The sequence below is a fragment of the Motacilla alba genome, chromosome 8 (genome assembly GCF_015832195.1).
Source record: "Motacilla alba alba isolate MOTALB_02 chromosome 8, Motacilla_alba_V1.0_pri, whole genome shotgun sequence".
Classification (NCBI taxonomy): Eukaryota; Metazoa; Chordata; class Aves; order Passeriformes; family Motacillidae; genus Motacilla; species Motacilla alba.
Genome location: NC_052023.1, coordinates 27,072,847 through 27,086,575, shown reverse-complemented (window position 1 = coordinate 27,086,575; position 13,729 = coordinate 27,072,847). Strand labels below are relative to the sequence as shown.

At 43.8% G+C, this 13,729-nt stretch overlaps 1 protein-coding gene across 10 annotated transcripts in view; it reads right to left on the bottom strand.

The window, feature by feature from the left end:
* RASAL2 (RAS protein activator like 2) overlaps positions 1 to 13,729 on the bottom strand; it is a 164,279-nt gene that overhangs the window by 95,144 nt on the left and 55,406 nt on the right. For 6 of the 10 annotated variants that reach the window (XM_038144987.1, XM_038144988.1, XM_038144989.1 and 3 more), the window contains exon 1: positions 10,276 to 12,874. The exons of the other annotated variants lie outside the window; for them this stretch is intronic. In XM_038144987.1, coding sequence (XP_038000915.1) covers positions 10,276 to 10,951 — 676 coding nt within the window. In that variant the 5' untranslated portion in view covers positions 10,952 to 12,874. Of the gene's footprint in view, positions 1 to 10,275; positions 12,875 to 13,729 lie in introns of those variants that run through there. 10 annotated transcript variants of the gene reach the window in all.

Sequence of the window (13,729 nt, the reverse complement as noted above, 5' to 3'; positions counted from 1 at the left end):
GTGACCACACTTCACTGTCCCTGGGCTATGGCTGTCTCTTTGTGAATTCTCTGCACGTAAGAGCAGCCAAGCTCTAGGTTTAGGAGCAATCAATCTAGCAAACCTCACTAAATATATATGAGTGTGTATGTTTTATAATGATTTCCATTTTTCACGTTGATTTACATTGATCATTGGAAAGTACATTCAGCTTCATGTTTGCTTAGCTCTGAATAAACAAAGCGAAGGCTGTTGGGTATCCAAAGACAAATGAGACATTACAGATGTAGACAAAACCTATCATCACCCTGAAAGCATTTCTCTTTGAAATGATATAGCCATGCAGAAGTTATTCAGAGTGGAGACTGCTGTATGTGTTTTTAATTCAGGCTGGGCCTGTTGGGGGCAGGGAGGGAGTCTGATGAGCCTCTCTGCTGTCACTTTTTCCCTTCTGCATACCTGATAATTCAGAAATGCCTGACTCTCTAAGGATGTTTTTTCTTTCCCTTGCATTCCCTAGTTTCCACTTCTCAGGATAGGTCTCCTTAGGTCCATATGTCTCCTTGCATTTACAACACCCCCACCTGGATTTTTACCATTAAAATTACAATGAGCACACCAACATCCATTTGAACATGCAATTCCACATCAAGCACAACCATGCAAATCCAGCACAGCTAGTGCCCCAGCTGGCTTCACACTGCAGAGGAGTATTTCCCTCTCAGCTGCAGACCTTGTCCCCTTTTGCAGATAAAATCCCCCTGTTTCAGGGCTGCGTTGGAAATGATAGTTTCCACAGTAACAGTAGGAAGGTGTCAGAAGTCTGGGTACATATGCTGCACAGCACAGCCAGGCTCCTGCATTTGGTGGCTGCTGGCTCTACAAGATGCTACATATGCACCCAATAAATTGCTTTGGTTCCTGTGCAAACAGAAATTTTTCAATTAGTACATTTGAGCCATTCATGTCTTTTGTCAAAGTAACTCAAAACTCCTGCTCTACGCATATAATTCCCTCCAGAAAAAAATAACAATGTATTTTACAATTATATTTAAGGGCCTCCACTTCTCTTTATAGGCATGAAGCATTCACAGAAAGCTCAAAAGAAACTCCACGATGAAGAAGGGAAAATAGATTTCCTGGAAAGAAGTCTTCCCCTTTTAGAGCATATCCAAGCAGGAGCTAACTGCCATTATAATGAGCTCCTCAGGCAGGTTTTGTGGCAGCCTCATCCCTGCTGCTGTGCGTCCAGCAGCTGAAAATAACCTTGTTAGCACAGCTAAAGCAGCCACATGTCTGTGTGAGGAGGGGGACAACAGCATTAGCAGACCCCACAGCAGCCCCAGAACCCCAGCACTGGCCTGTGCTCAGCAGCACTTGAGTGTGTAGGAGGGTACCAGCCTGATTTTGGATTTTTTAGCATTTATCTCTGCATGGCCAAGATGCAGAAATCTTTGCACCACCTTTTCCTGACACGTGTCGGTTTGCTCTTTCCTTTAGTATTAATCACACAGACTGATTGTATCAGGGTGATTGCCCCAGACATTTTCTTGAGATTATGTAGTAACAGTAAAAGAGACAAAAATATATATAGAAAATATATACAAACCTCTTGATGCCCAACCCAACAAAGGCACAAGGGTCTCACCTGCCAGGGTACCCAAGACTCTCCTAGATGCCCTGTGCTGTCAACCAGCTCTTCTGGACTTAAAGGCTTTTACCAACACAGGTCAGCCCTAACACTGTTTCACCATAAAGAAAAGCCAAATTATCACATGGCAGCTGCATATGCAAGTGGGGGTGGAAGTCACAGTTGGAAATCATGAAAACCAAAATCAAGACAATGATTTGTCTCTGCCACAAAAGACTGAACACTTATCCCTTCCCCACTCCTTTTCAAAACTTCATCCCAATTTCTGTAAGAGTAAGTCTCAGTATCATTTAAGTACTATCTCAATAAATGAACAGGCTATCATCAGTGGCTTGAACCACACATTTTATCAGCTACAGGAGGGCTGACAGGAAACCTACAAATAAACCACAGTGCAGCCAGAATCCTCCCCTTGCTGAGCACCACGCGCTCAGCCAGCCCAGCCTGCAAAAGCAGCACCACAGTACATCAGGCATGCAAGGATTCATTGCTTCACAAAGCTGGCAGGGGAAGTGGTTACAGAGAGAGGCTATTTATACAGGACACAGCCAAAATACCCCATCAGTAATGTTAAAAAAAGCACTGCGTGAGTGGAGATAACTGAAGGCAACTGGGAGCTGTTTGGATCTGCGTGTTCACCTTCTTCCCTTCACAGGCAGTTCTCTCAGGGGCACTGCCTGGATCTGTGCTGCCAACAAAGCCTCTTCTTGTGTACAAGTGCAGCCAGAACTAGGAGAGAGAAGGTAGATGGAGACACACTGCAAGAGTTTGGAGTTTGGCAGATTTTTTGTAGTTCATTGTCAAAACCTGCCAAACCTGCCTGCCAAAGCATCTGTGTCACTAAATGACTGCTAGAGGAAAACTGGTTTTAAGAGTATCTACATCAAAAGAGCTACTGTTCTTTTTTCCATGAAAATGGGTTGTAAATTCATAGGTGTAAGTAGAAGAAAATCGACAGCAACTCATCTTAGGATGAGGTGCAGCTGAAACTCCGACCATACTATCATCACAGAAATATCTGATAGTCTCAGAAGATTTCACTTGGGAGCAGTCAGAATAAGGGATACAGGAAAGCTCCCAGGAAAGAAAGTTGTATAGTTTTAAAAGTTTTATTTATATATGTAAAACATGCAAAAGCAGCTGAAGTCAGACATAAAAGGAGTAAGCAGGTCTGCTTACAACTTGCCATTGGACTTGACAGAGTACTTTCTTGCACCTTTTAGAATGAGGGATTTCTCTTTGGCAAGGAAGGGCAAAAACAATAAGAGACCTTTGCACAATTAACAAATCTCAGGAACTAGAATTCAAACCGCAAAAAAACCCATGTAATTCTGATCCCCTAAGTCTCAAACCTACAGACAGCATCAAGAGCAATGTGTGGTGACAGCTGACACAAATAAATGCATTTGACTGCAGCAGTGGGTTTGCTCACTCCTGCTCTCACACATCACTGTCACTCATCTGGCTCCTCTCTGCAGCAGTTTCCAGACAAGTGGGTTTTCATAGAACCATAGAACCCCAGAATGGTTTGGAGTGAAAGGGACCTTAAAGATCACTTTGTTCCACCCCTGCCATGGGCAGGGACACCTTTGACTAGACCAGGTTGCTCCAAGCCCTGATCTAGCCATGGATGCTCCCAGGGATGGGGCAGCCAGAGCTTCTCTGGGCACCCTGTGCCAGAGCCTCACCACCCTCACAGGGAAGAATCTCTTCTGAATATGGAAACTAAGCCCACCCTCTTTCAGTTTAAAACCTTAACCTCATATCCTATCACCACATGTCCTTACTCAATTCCCATGTTTTGAGAAAGATCTCCTATACCAAATGCACAGATTAAAATGACCAGCTTATTCCCCACAAGGCACAAAGACAGGGAATGCCTACTCTCTAAAACATGAGCTTCTTTCAGAAGCTATTTCGGTAATTTTTTTTTCTATCACCTTCTCTGTAGGAAATATTTTTTAACTTCATTTGAACAAGCGGTCCCGTAACTTGTAAAAAGCTCTCTCGCCCACAGAGGAGCAGATGTCGAGCTTCAGCTTTCCTCAGAGAAAGAGGAAAGGAGAGACAGTTGGTTTCGATGCTAACATGTCAAGAGTTTCATACATTAGCCCATTGTTTACATAAACAGCTTCCTTTAAACAAGTGATGTTTTACAGGATTATGAAGTATTTATTTCAAAGGAGTCTAAAGAGTCTCTTGAGTAACTACCACAGAGAAAGTATCACCACAGAAAGCATAAGGCTAAATGATAATACAAGTTAATTAGTTAAAGCAGGCAATCAAGTAACTCTATAGCAAAGTAATGGGATAAATAAGTGCACAGAGATAATCTTGCACATGTTTACTTCTAAAATGCCATTGCTTTGAGTCCTAAATCACATACTGTTAGCACTGCAAATCTGCACCATTCATTATTTGGAAAAAAACCAAGGGCCTAAAACCCAAATACTTTCCTCTGGGTTTGTTATTTTAAGGAAAAAAGGGGTCAATGTGCCTCAGAAGCGCTCGTTTTGTAAGCACGCAGGCAATTCTCATCTCGCGCCAAGTTCCATTATGGGCAGCCTTTGTGCAAATGCAAACCAGGGAGCTTTGCCTGAAGAAAATTTTACCACTGCAGAAGTTACCCTCTCACTGCAGGCCCCAAATGTATGTGTGTCAGGAAGAGTTAAGGCTCCCATCTCCAGTGTCAAATAAGCTTAGCTGGAACTGAACCACTGGGTACACTTCCCTTTTCTGCACCCTCCGGCAGCTGCGATTTAGGGCTGTCTTTAAGAAGAACGCAGAATTTTGAGAAGAGTCTAACACAGTTTCTTTCACACTTCCCAAGCCTGGGCTTGCTGACCCCTGAAGGGGATTGGCAAGCACCAGTCTGGGCTTTGGGGCAGGTGCTGACATCCCACAGACAGCTCTGGGCCGTGAGCATCTCCCGCTGCCCTCCAGGACATCCTTCCCCGTTGGGTCTCACAGCCCAAGTTTCTCTTTCTGGAGGCTCCACAGCTGGAGCACAGAGCTTTGTCAAAGACTCCAAATCCGCCTGCTCCAGACACAGCTTCTCCTTTGGAAAGCAAAGGCTGTTTTTCCTCCTCCAGCCACCTCTTTTCGACCCTGTCTGGCCTGTTATCAAAGGAACAGCTTCTCCCACCAAAACCCCAGAGCTTTACTTCACCGGGAGCCCTTTCTCCTAATCTCCACACTTCCACTCTTTGGCTGCCTCTAAGAAAGCTGCATCTCTTCAAAGCCCCCTCTCCCTGCTAAGAAAACACAGGAGACAAGACGACTCCAGGACACGATTACCCTCTCCTCAGATAATTCCCATGCAATAATTTCTCATGATCAAGGTAATCACAGATAATATTCCTGCATGCACCAGCTGTCAGACTGCTCTGCACAAGCAGCACAAAGTACAGCATCCCAACAGCCCCACAGACACAGACCACAAAAATGGCAAAAAAAGAACATAACACCCTGCCAGTCACCTGCCATGATTTCACGAGTCAGAAAAGAGCTCTTACAAACATAAACATCCTCATTCATCCCACTGAATGTGAATTTTTGGATTCTGACAAAGTGGTCTGGGGATTAAATACATGAAAATCACTGGTCAACATTGAAATGACTGCAACTACTCGCATAGAGACACTGTCCGTTAAGTGGAATTAAAATCAGATAAGCGTAATTTTATTGGCTTCAGATGTTACAGCTAATTATCTTGTGTTGTGTTCATAAATATTCAGCTGTATAGCATTAGCCTATAGCCCACATTAAACGTTACAATGCCTGGGATGAACCAGGCAGAAGGAAGTAGTGGGGAGGGATGTTTAATTGATACTTAAAGCTGTCAAATGCCAGAAATGTTCCCTGTGCATCCTCAGACCCTATAATTTCAAATATTCCATGTTAACACAACATTTACTGCCATGAGACCACAATACAGATTAAAAAACAGAGAGAAACCAGGCAGTAATGTGTTATTTTTGTATTTATAACTACACAATTATTTTCATATTTATAACTACACCAAAAATACAGTTTAATACAATGAGGGATTTTGTACAAGCAGCTCTCTTGAATCTGCTCTAATAATTAAAGATGAAGAAGTTTGAACATTAAGACTACACCTTTCCACAACAACATCAGGTTTCATAGCACAAGGCATTTGCACAGCACTTAAAGGAACACTTGAATAAGCTCAATTGTGTAAAACTTCCCTAATAAAAACCTCACCAAAAATAAACTACTTAAGAGCAAGAGAGATTTGGGAGCGGAGGAACATGAGTCAGTAGAAGGGCTTCTAAAATGAGCAAGTGGTTTTAAAAACATGAATACAGAAAAGCTGCTCCAATGAGTAATAAATACTAAATTCCTACTCAGGAAGAAACAGCTTTGTATTTTGGGAATTGCTGAAAGAAACTGAACAGGGAACTGCCTTGGTTTCGAATTATAAATGGGAAAATACAAATCTCTAGATAAGTTTATATGGAAATATGTATGAAATGTAATTTAATAAATCTACAGTGTAAAGATCTTAAAAAGGGCATAGAGTTCAAATTACTTCAGTGAATTATAAAAGAAACCCCAATCAATTCTGGAAAAGTGAGGATATAAGATATTCTCTCACTCAAGGTGCAAAAAATCCTCTATAAAATGAATGAAAGCTTGAAATCAAAAGACCAAAGAAACATATCTTTATCCAGGTGACAAAAGAGAAGGAAGGAATTCTGAAGAAATGTCTTTATAAAAACATTAACAAGAGAGTGACTGTGAAAACCAAACACACACTAAGTAAAAGAAACCAGTGTTTACCCTCACCCCCTCAAACCAAACCAGAGATACCCAGGGAAGATATAGGTGAGGCATTCTACTGGAGGATTATTTTGTCATCAGTCTACAATTAAACACACACCACCCTGAGATCCAGATAAGCAACAGTGAAATAAATGTTATCTGAGAACTCTCTCACAAACCCATTCTCAAGAGTGTGAAAGGGTCATTGGTATTACTCAGAAATAATAAGAACAGGTGCAGCTGCTCACCCACAACCCTGGCTCCAAGGCTTTGTCTGCATAGCTCCTTCCTTATCATCTTCTTTCTACCCATATCATGGTATGTTCTCAATAAATAACGTTCTCTGACAAAGTTGTTTCTTTATCAGAACGACACTTCTCATTCCTCAAGCTAACATATTCACTAGAAATTAATATGTTCTTAGCTTTCTTAAGTAAATAATAATAATAATAATAATATAGTGAATATACGATCTTTTACCTTCAGGCTTTGCATATGCCAGGGGAAATGCTGGTTCCAAGTGCCTGGCTCAGCCAGTGGTTAGAAATCAGCAGATATGCACCAAAAGCACTTCATTCACACCCAAACCCGGCCCAGGCTGCTCCTGGGAAGACCCACGCAGCACACCAGGAAAGAGCTCTGCTATTCCTGCTGACTGTCCACTCCATCTGTGCCCTTCTCCCCAAACCCACGCTGCAGTAGGATGTAGAAAGCCTGCCATGCACTTTGGGGAGGCTCTGCATCCAGCCAAGGCTCTGGGCAGAGCCAAAGGACGCAGCTCTCCCGGGGTTCAGCATCCTTTCATCGCCTAAGAGGATGAGGGAGTCCATCCAGGAGGGATCTGCACAGCCAAGAAGCAATGAAACAGTGTCTGAACATGCTTCCTAGACTGTGAGACCAACTGGAAAATATTTACCCAGATCTTGTTTTTTCTTTTCTTTTTAAATCCCACTTCCCTCTTCAAGCTGCCATAAAAACAACTGGTCCTCTTTTGGGAGTTAAGCATTTCCTGAAGAAGGGAACCATTCTGCCCTTCTGGCACAGAGATGAAGCAAAACACAAGACGCCAGGCAAGCATTAGAAGGAAGACAAACTTTTAAAAAAGTTGATAATCTCCAAGTATTTCAGAGGGAAGTGGAAATACTTTTAATTGAGCGAGGCTGTGGAAGTAGAGGACTTGGCCTTGTGGACAGAAGAGAGACGGAACGTGCACCCCTGGGTTCTCCTGGTTCAAGTCCAAAGTGCGCCTCTCCCACTGTGTATTTCACAACACAGAAAAGGTCTCTTGGGTTTCAGTCATTGTGACAAGAATTTCTGTCCAAACAGACATTTCCTGGGGCACTTTTGATCGAGCTTTTCAGTGTAAAGCTGTTTGCATACTTTGGAGAAACCCCATGTCTCTCACCGTCCTGTGGTTAGTTTAAATGCCTGAGCACTTTTACCACAGATCTCAGCTGCATGAGGATTACCAACTTCTGCTTCTTGAGGAGAGGAAAACATCCCTTTTCTTGGAGTTTTTCTTGAACAGTAAACAAGACTATAGGCATGGAAAGACACCCTCTGCCCATCCAAGCACCAAAACAGCAAGTGGACAATTCAGTGACCCCCACTGAATTAAATTCGTGTGGTTTTTGGAAGAACACAAGATTGGATCCCTTCTGAGCATCTAGACTGTGGTTGAAGAACACAACAGATGACATTTCTTTCACCCCTTTTATCTTCAAGTCACCTCCCTCAGACCTCAGCTCTAAACCCCAGGAGCTCACAAGTTTTACCACTGTTTTAGCAAGTTCTCAGCCTGCAGTCTTGCACAGGGCAGGAGCCTCTGCCCAGCAGCTCCAGCTAATTATGGCACAGGCAGCACTTCTTTAAGGAAAAATAAAACCAGTGGAGAGCAATTAGTTGTCCTCTGACTGTATAGCCCACACAGCTGCACCTCTTACAGGGTGAACTGATTCTGTTCAACACAAGCTGCCATACACCTGAGGGATCAGAGATAGAATGTTTGTCATGGAAAACGGTGAAAAGAAACCCCATGGAGGCATTTGTCCATCCCACCAAAAGCTCTGTTTTCCTATGAAGTGGCACAAGCAGGACCTGGCTGTTGCAAGTGATTTTATGGGTGACTTCATCAAACTTATTTCTCCAAACACCTCGGCTACAATTTCCTCCCTCGAGAGAGTTTGACTTTTAATCTAGAGACTCATTGTTTTTCTCTCAGTTCCTGAATTGTGACTCCCTTTGCAAAACCAGTTTTGGCAGGCTCAGACAGAGGTTTGGCCCACCCAAATAAAGAGCCAAAAGGCTCTGTCACTGTCCCATAACTGATGTGAAGTATTTACCAAGTGGTGCCTTCTCACAAATAATCCTTATCCTTTGTTAACTTCATACACTACTAACAAGCAAAGCACCCCAATAACACAGAGACTGGCAATACTTGTGAATTATGAGAGAAGCATTTGGTATCAAAGAGCACCTGAACAGAGGAAAGAAGGATGCTCAGCCCTTCATACCCTGTGGCATTTTGATCCAAATGCTCATACCACATAGAATACCTTCCCAGAAGGTCTCAACAACAGTGAGAACCTGTAGTAGAAACCTTTGTTCCTAATCTGAATAAATACAGATGAGAGAAAAAACCCAACTAACTCCTTAATTAGAAGACTTCAACAGAAAAGAAAAAGAAGAAAACTAGTTCTGTTACTTTCTTTTACCCCCTGATGTGTTCCACAGAATTAATTAAGCATCATTAAGCCAAATTTCTATTGTAAAAGGTCTTGGAGAAATGAATCAGTGGCTGTAAATAAATAGGCTTGAACAGATACAGGCCTTCTTAGTTATTTCTCGGTTTTTGTCATTTGTTTTTGCTTTAAAGCAAAGTGACAGCTTCCAATAGCAAATAGAAGGCTGTCAGGGACATTTCACTGTGACTGAAAGACTGAACACCCCTGCAGACACAGTATATTCTTCTTTCACTACTGCTACTGAATTTTTTGGAATGCTGATGACTTGTCCAGCAGCCTCAACCGTATCCAGATGTTATTAGGTTTTTAATATGATAATCTGGAAGACTCTGGAAAATGCTGAGGTTTTGGGGAGAAGGAAAGTTTAAATTTGTAATAAAGCCCAAAATAAAGTTTGTGGATTTTTTCCAGGCATCATCAGTTACCGGGTTCAAGCTGGGTAGCCCACTAGAAAGTTTCAGAAAAGCCTGAGAAGAAAGGCACGCTTATCCTCTTTTCCCCCACTTTTTTTTCCCCACCCTGCCTTAAGAGTGTTATCAGCAGGGTAGATTTAAATGAAATCTCAGACTGGCATCTTGCTGACCTCAATCCCAGCTGGCCAAACCCTTGCAACACGCCTGTCCTTGGCATCTACCAGAGAGCAGACACCAATCCAGCTGCTTGATTATGAAATGGAGGATCTGGTATGAGGAACTAGATCCATTCCACTGTCTGGAACTCTCTTTACAAGACAGCTCAATTTCTCGCTCTCCCTGGTACTTCACTGACAGAAGCAGGCTTGATATCTCAATCAGGGCAGCACACCACCACAGAGGATACTGTGCCTGCAGGGCTGCATATACCACACACTTGAGAAGGAAATGCTACTGCTACCACCAGGTGATGCTTGTTTTAAAGGGACCTCCAAGTTTTAAAGCACACACCGAAACATCTCATACCACTTCCTTATCAGGAAAGGACCTTTTTTTCAGTTGCTTTTTCAAAGTCAAGATAGAACATCAGAGCATCACTGTCACGTCAATAAAGACAAGTTACAAAGTTTAATCAACTATGGTGTGTCTTGCTACACTCACCTGTTACACAAACAGAACACAACAAAAGCGAGCTCATTACCTGTACTCAAAACAATTTCATTGTCCTCTGTCTTCCCTTCAGCTATGGACTCACTGAGGGGCTCCCCTTTGCGACTCATGATCTTTGCAAAGCCACTTGAGAGAGAGGAGAAGATGCTCTGGATGAAGTAGCCCTGGGGCTCGGCGTCCAGCGAGCGCACGGCTGGCAGGGACGGCCGCACGCTCCCGCTCCCGGCGCGCGGCACGGGCTCGGACAGCGAGCGGCTGAAGGGAACCCGCAACGGCCTGCTCCTTGTCGGGAAGAGGGGCTCAGGTGGGTCTTCCTGGAGATCGTCAGCACTGGTAGCATCCACGCTCGCAGAACTTTTACCAAGACTTGGGTCACCGCATTCCCCTTTCAAACTGGAGGAGCCCGCTCTTCTGCTCGCCCTCCAGGGAGGCCAAGGATGCGTTTGCTGCCTGCACGCTCCGAGAGGTTTCTCTGAGTCAAAACTCATCTGTTTATTCAACTTCTTGCTTTTCATTCGGTGGTACCAGTGGTAGTCCTTCAAGGCAGCTGTGACAGCATCTTGTTCTGACAAAGATCTTCTGAAGGTCCTGGGAGAAAGACTAGGATGCTTTTTGAAAGCACTCATTTTCCACCCTTTGGATTCCGGCGCTTCACTTACATTCCTCGTTGCTTGGTAGTCACGTAGCTGTAGTTCCTCACTCAGCATTTTACATCCCCAGTTACTTTGTTCATGGCTGTGAACTGCAAAACAGCAGAGGCTCTTCCTGAAGACCTTGAGGACCAATCCCAGAAGCAGGTATTCCTACATCTCCACAAGAAGGACGTGCCTTTACCCGTAGCACACCAACTTCTAAGAGCACACAAAGTCTTGCTGAGCTTGCTATCGCTTCCTGGGCTGTCACATTTCTCCACCAAGCTCTCAGGAAATGACTAAAAGGGCCCAGCAATGAAAACCCACAGTGCTGTTCTGTACCAATCACACTTCGCTTTTTTCAGTCTACATTAAAGATTTGGTTAAAAAAAAAAAAGGAATGCAAAAGTACTTTGCTTTAGAGACGCAGCAACGTCTCAGAAAAGCAACGAAAAATTGCAGTGCTCAACTAAGAGTCATGCACGTGTTCTTCAGTTAAGTAGCAAAGCATATTAATATATACAGTTAAGTATAAAGTTTCTATTTTCCACAGGTATGTTGTATCACTTTAGAGTACCTCAGAGCTGCCTTTTAGAGAAAGGTAATACAGGCAGAATTATCAGAATTGAGTGCTGGAAGCACGAGACAGGAAAGCAAAGAGGAGGAATGGAGGAAGGAGAACAAACCCTGCAACTCAATGCAGTGAGAGTGTAAATACACTGAAGGGAAATAAGTAAAGAGGAGGAGAGACGGGTGGGTGGGACTTCACCAAACACAGACCAAAGGGAAGGGTTTGAGGCATGGCAAACAGAACAGGGCAGCAGAAAGATACTCCTTTTTCTCCTCCCCCTTTCTTCCCTTTTTAAACAGCAGAATAGGAGATTATTTTTCATAAATCTAGTTGCAATAAATGAGATGGAAAAAATAGCCCTATCTGCTTAACCAAGAGGAAAAAAACCCCTTGCCTTCACTACAATTTAAGAAACAGCTGACCGTTCTAAAATCTCATAGAGAAAATATCCGCTGGTGAACGAAGAACACGCTTGCCAAGTTTTAGACCAGAACACTTAAATCTCAAGTCTACACAAATCCCTGAAAATAGGGGGTTTATAATGGAAATGCTGACACACCCTTGGCAATAAAGTAACAATGAAAACTACTCCTCTGGTTAAATAAAATGATAATCTGGTCTGGCAGACCAATAAAGCTTAACTGACCCACCATGGGATCCCTCCTTTAAGCTAGGCTGCATTCATCAGCCAAAGTACATTCCTGACAGCTGCAGATGCAAAAACTTCCTTACTTATGTGGATATGTGGGAAAGGGTATCACTGCTTCCTAGAACAGAAAGGGAGTTACCCTAAAACCGCCTTCAAATCAAAAAACAATTTCTCTACTCAGTAGCAAGTTGGACTTTGCAATCATAAACAACAGAAGCAACTATCTAAAAATGACCACGTTTAAGAAGTCACAACAAATAACCGCAGAAACAGAAACAGCTTGGACACTGCAATGCAATTTCTGCATCAAATAATGATGCTGCCTCTTGTGCTTTGTCAACATCACGCTACTCAGAACATAAGCCTGGAATGACAAAATGTACCCATACCACACCTCTACTACAATTTCCATCCAGAGCAATGAAGTTTCAAAGAGGTACAAGCAGCGAGCACAGAAATACTGACACTCCTGTGAAAATGAGACACAGACTTCACCAGAAAATAGTTAGCTGGCTTTTGTCTTCTGCTTCTTGATCCCAGGGGTTGCTGATCACCTTTGGCTGCAGCCCATCTGGCCCCATGGACTCACACAGGCTCTTTAAAGTAACTCCTGACTTGATCCTCATCTATTGCTGGTGGCTGTTCCCCTCCTCACCCAGAGGCCACGGGTGTCCATGTTTTCAAGACTGAGGCAAAACCAGAAGCACTGAGAACTGGAGAGGTTTTTTGGGTCTACCATTTCTGGGTCCCCCACCCCTTCCAGCAACGGGTCCTCCTTCTCCTTTCTGCTGCTCATGTGGCAGCAGTGCTTTGGCCAAATGCTTTGAATTAGGCAGGCTGGTAAAGCAGGCTCTGTGGAAGGTCAGGAGCACGAATAAATCTGACGGATGATGATGTGGTTGGCTCCAGTGGCACAAGCCATAATCAGCAGGGAAAGCTGAGAATGTGAGGCAGGTTTCTGGTCAGCTCTGCAAGATGTGTTTGCATAAGTTTCCACTAACACATTGACATCTCCTTTTGGGCTGGGAGCACAGAAGGGCAGGAGAGGACAGAAAATGCAGACGGCGCAGGAGCTGAAGCCCTCCTGGGGTTGCTTGCTCTGGATTTCTAGTGTGCTTTGTAACTCCTGCTGATCTCTGCCAGGCTGGGCACCCACACAGACCAGGCTCTTGAAAGAGCCCTTGGAGAGCACATACCTGTCCTATCAGAGCACTTGGTACCCCTGAGGAATGACTCAGCTCAGATAATACAACCCCAGCAGCACCAAGGCAGGGATTTAGCACAACACCACTTTGGACAGGACAGAACTTCAGGCAAGACAGCGGTCTCTGCATGAGGACAGAGATGATCACCGGGATTCTCCCTCTTTTCCACCACCATCCTGTGGACACCTGACTGTACAAAATGATCCCTCTATCCCCTTCCAAATACAGCCGGCATTGCATTGATCACTGACTCACACAGACCACCCATTCCAGCCAGGGAACACACAGAAAGATTAACCACGTCTCAAGTTACAGCACGAAGCAACGTGCAAAACCAGTTATGGGTTAACTGCTACTCAAAACTATTTTTATTGGTGTGGCCAAGGGTTGGACCACAGCTCTCTACAGACCTAACAATACAGAGAAAG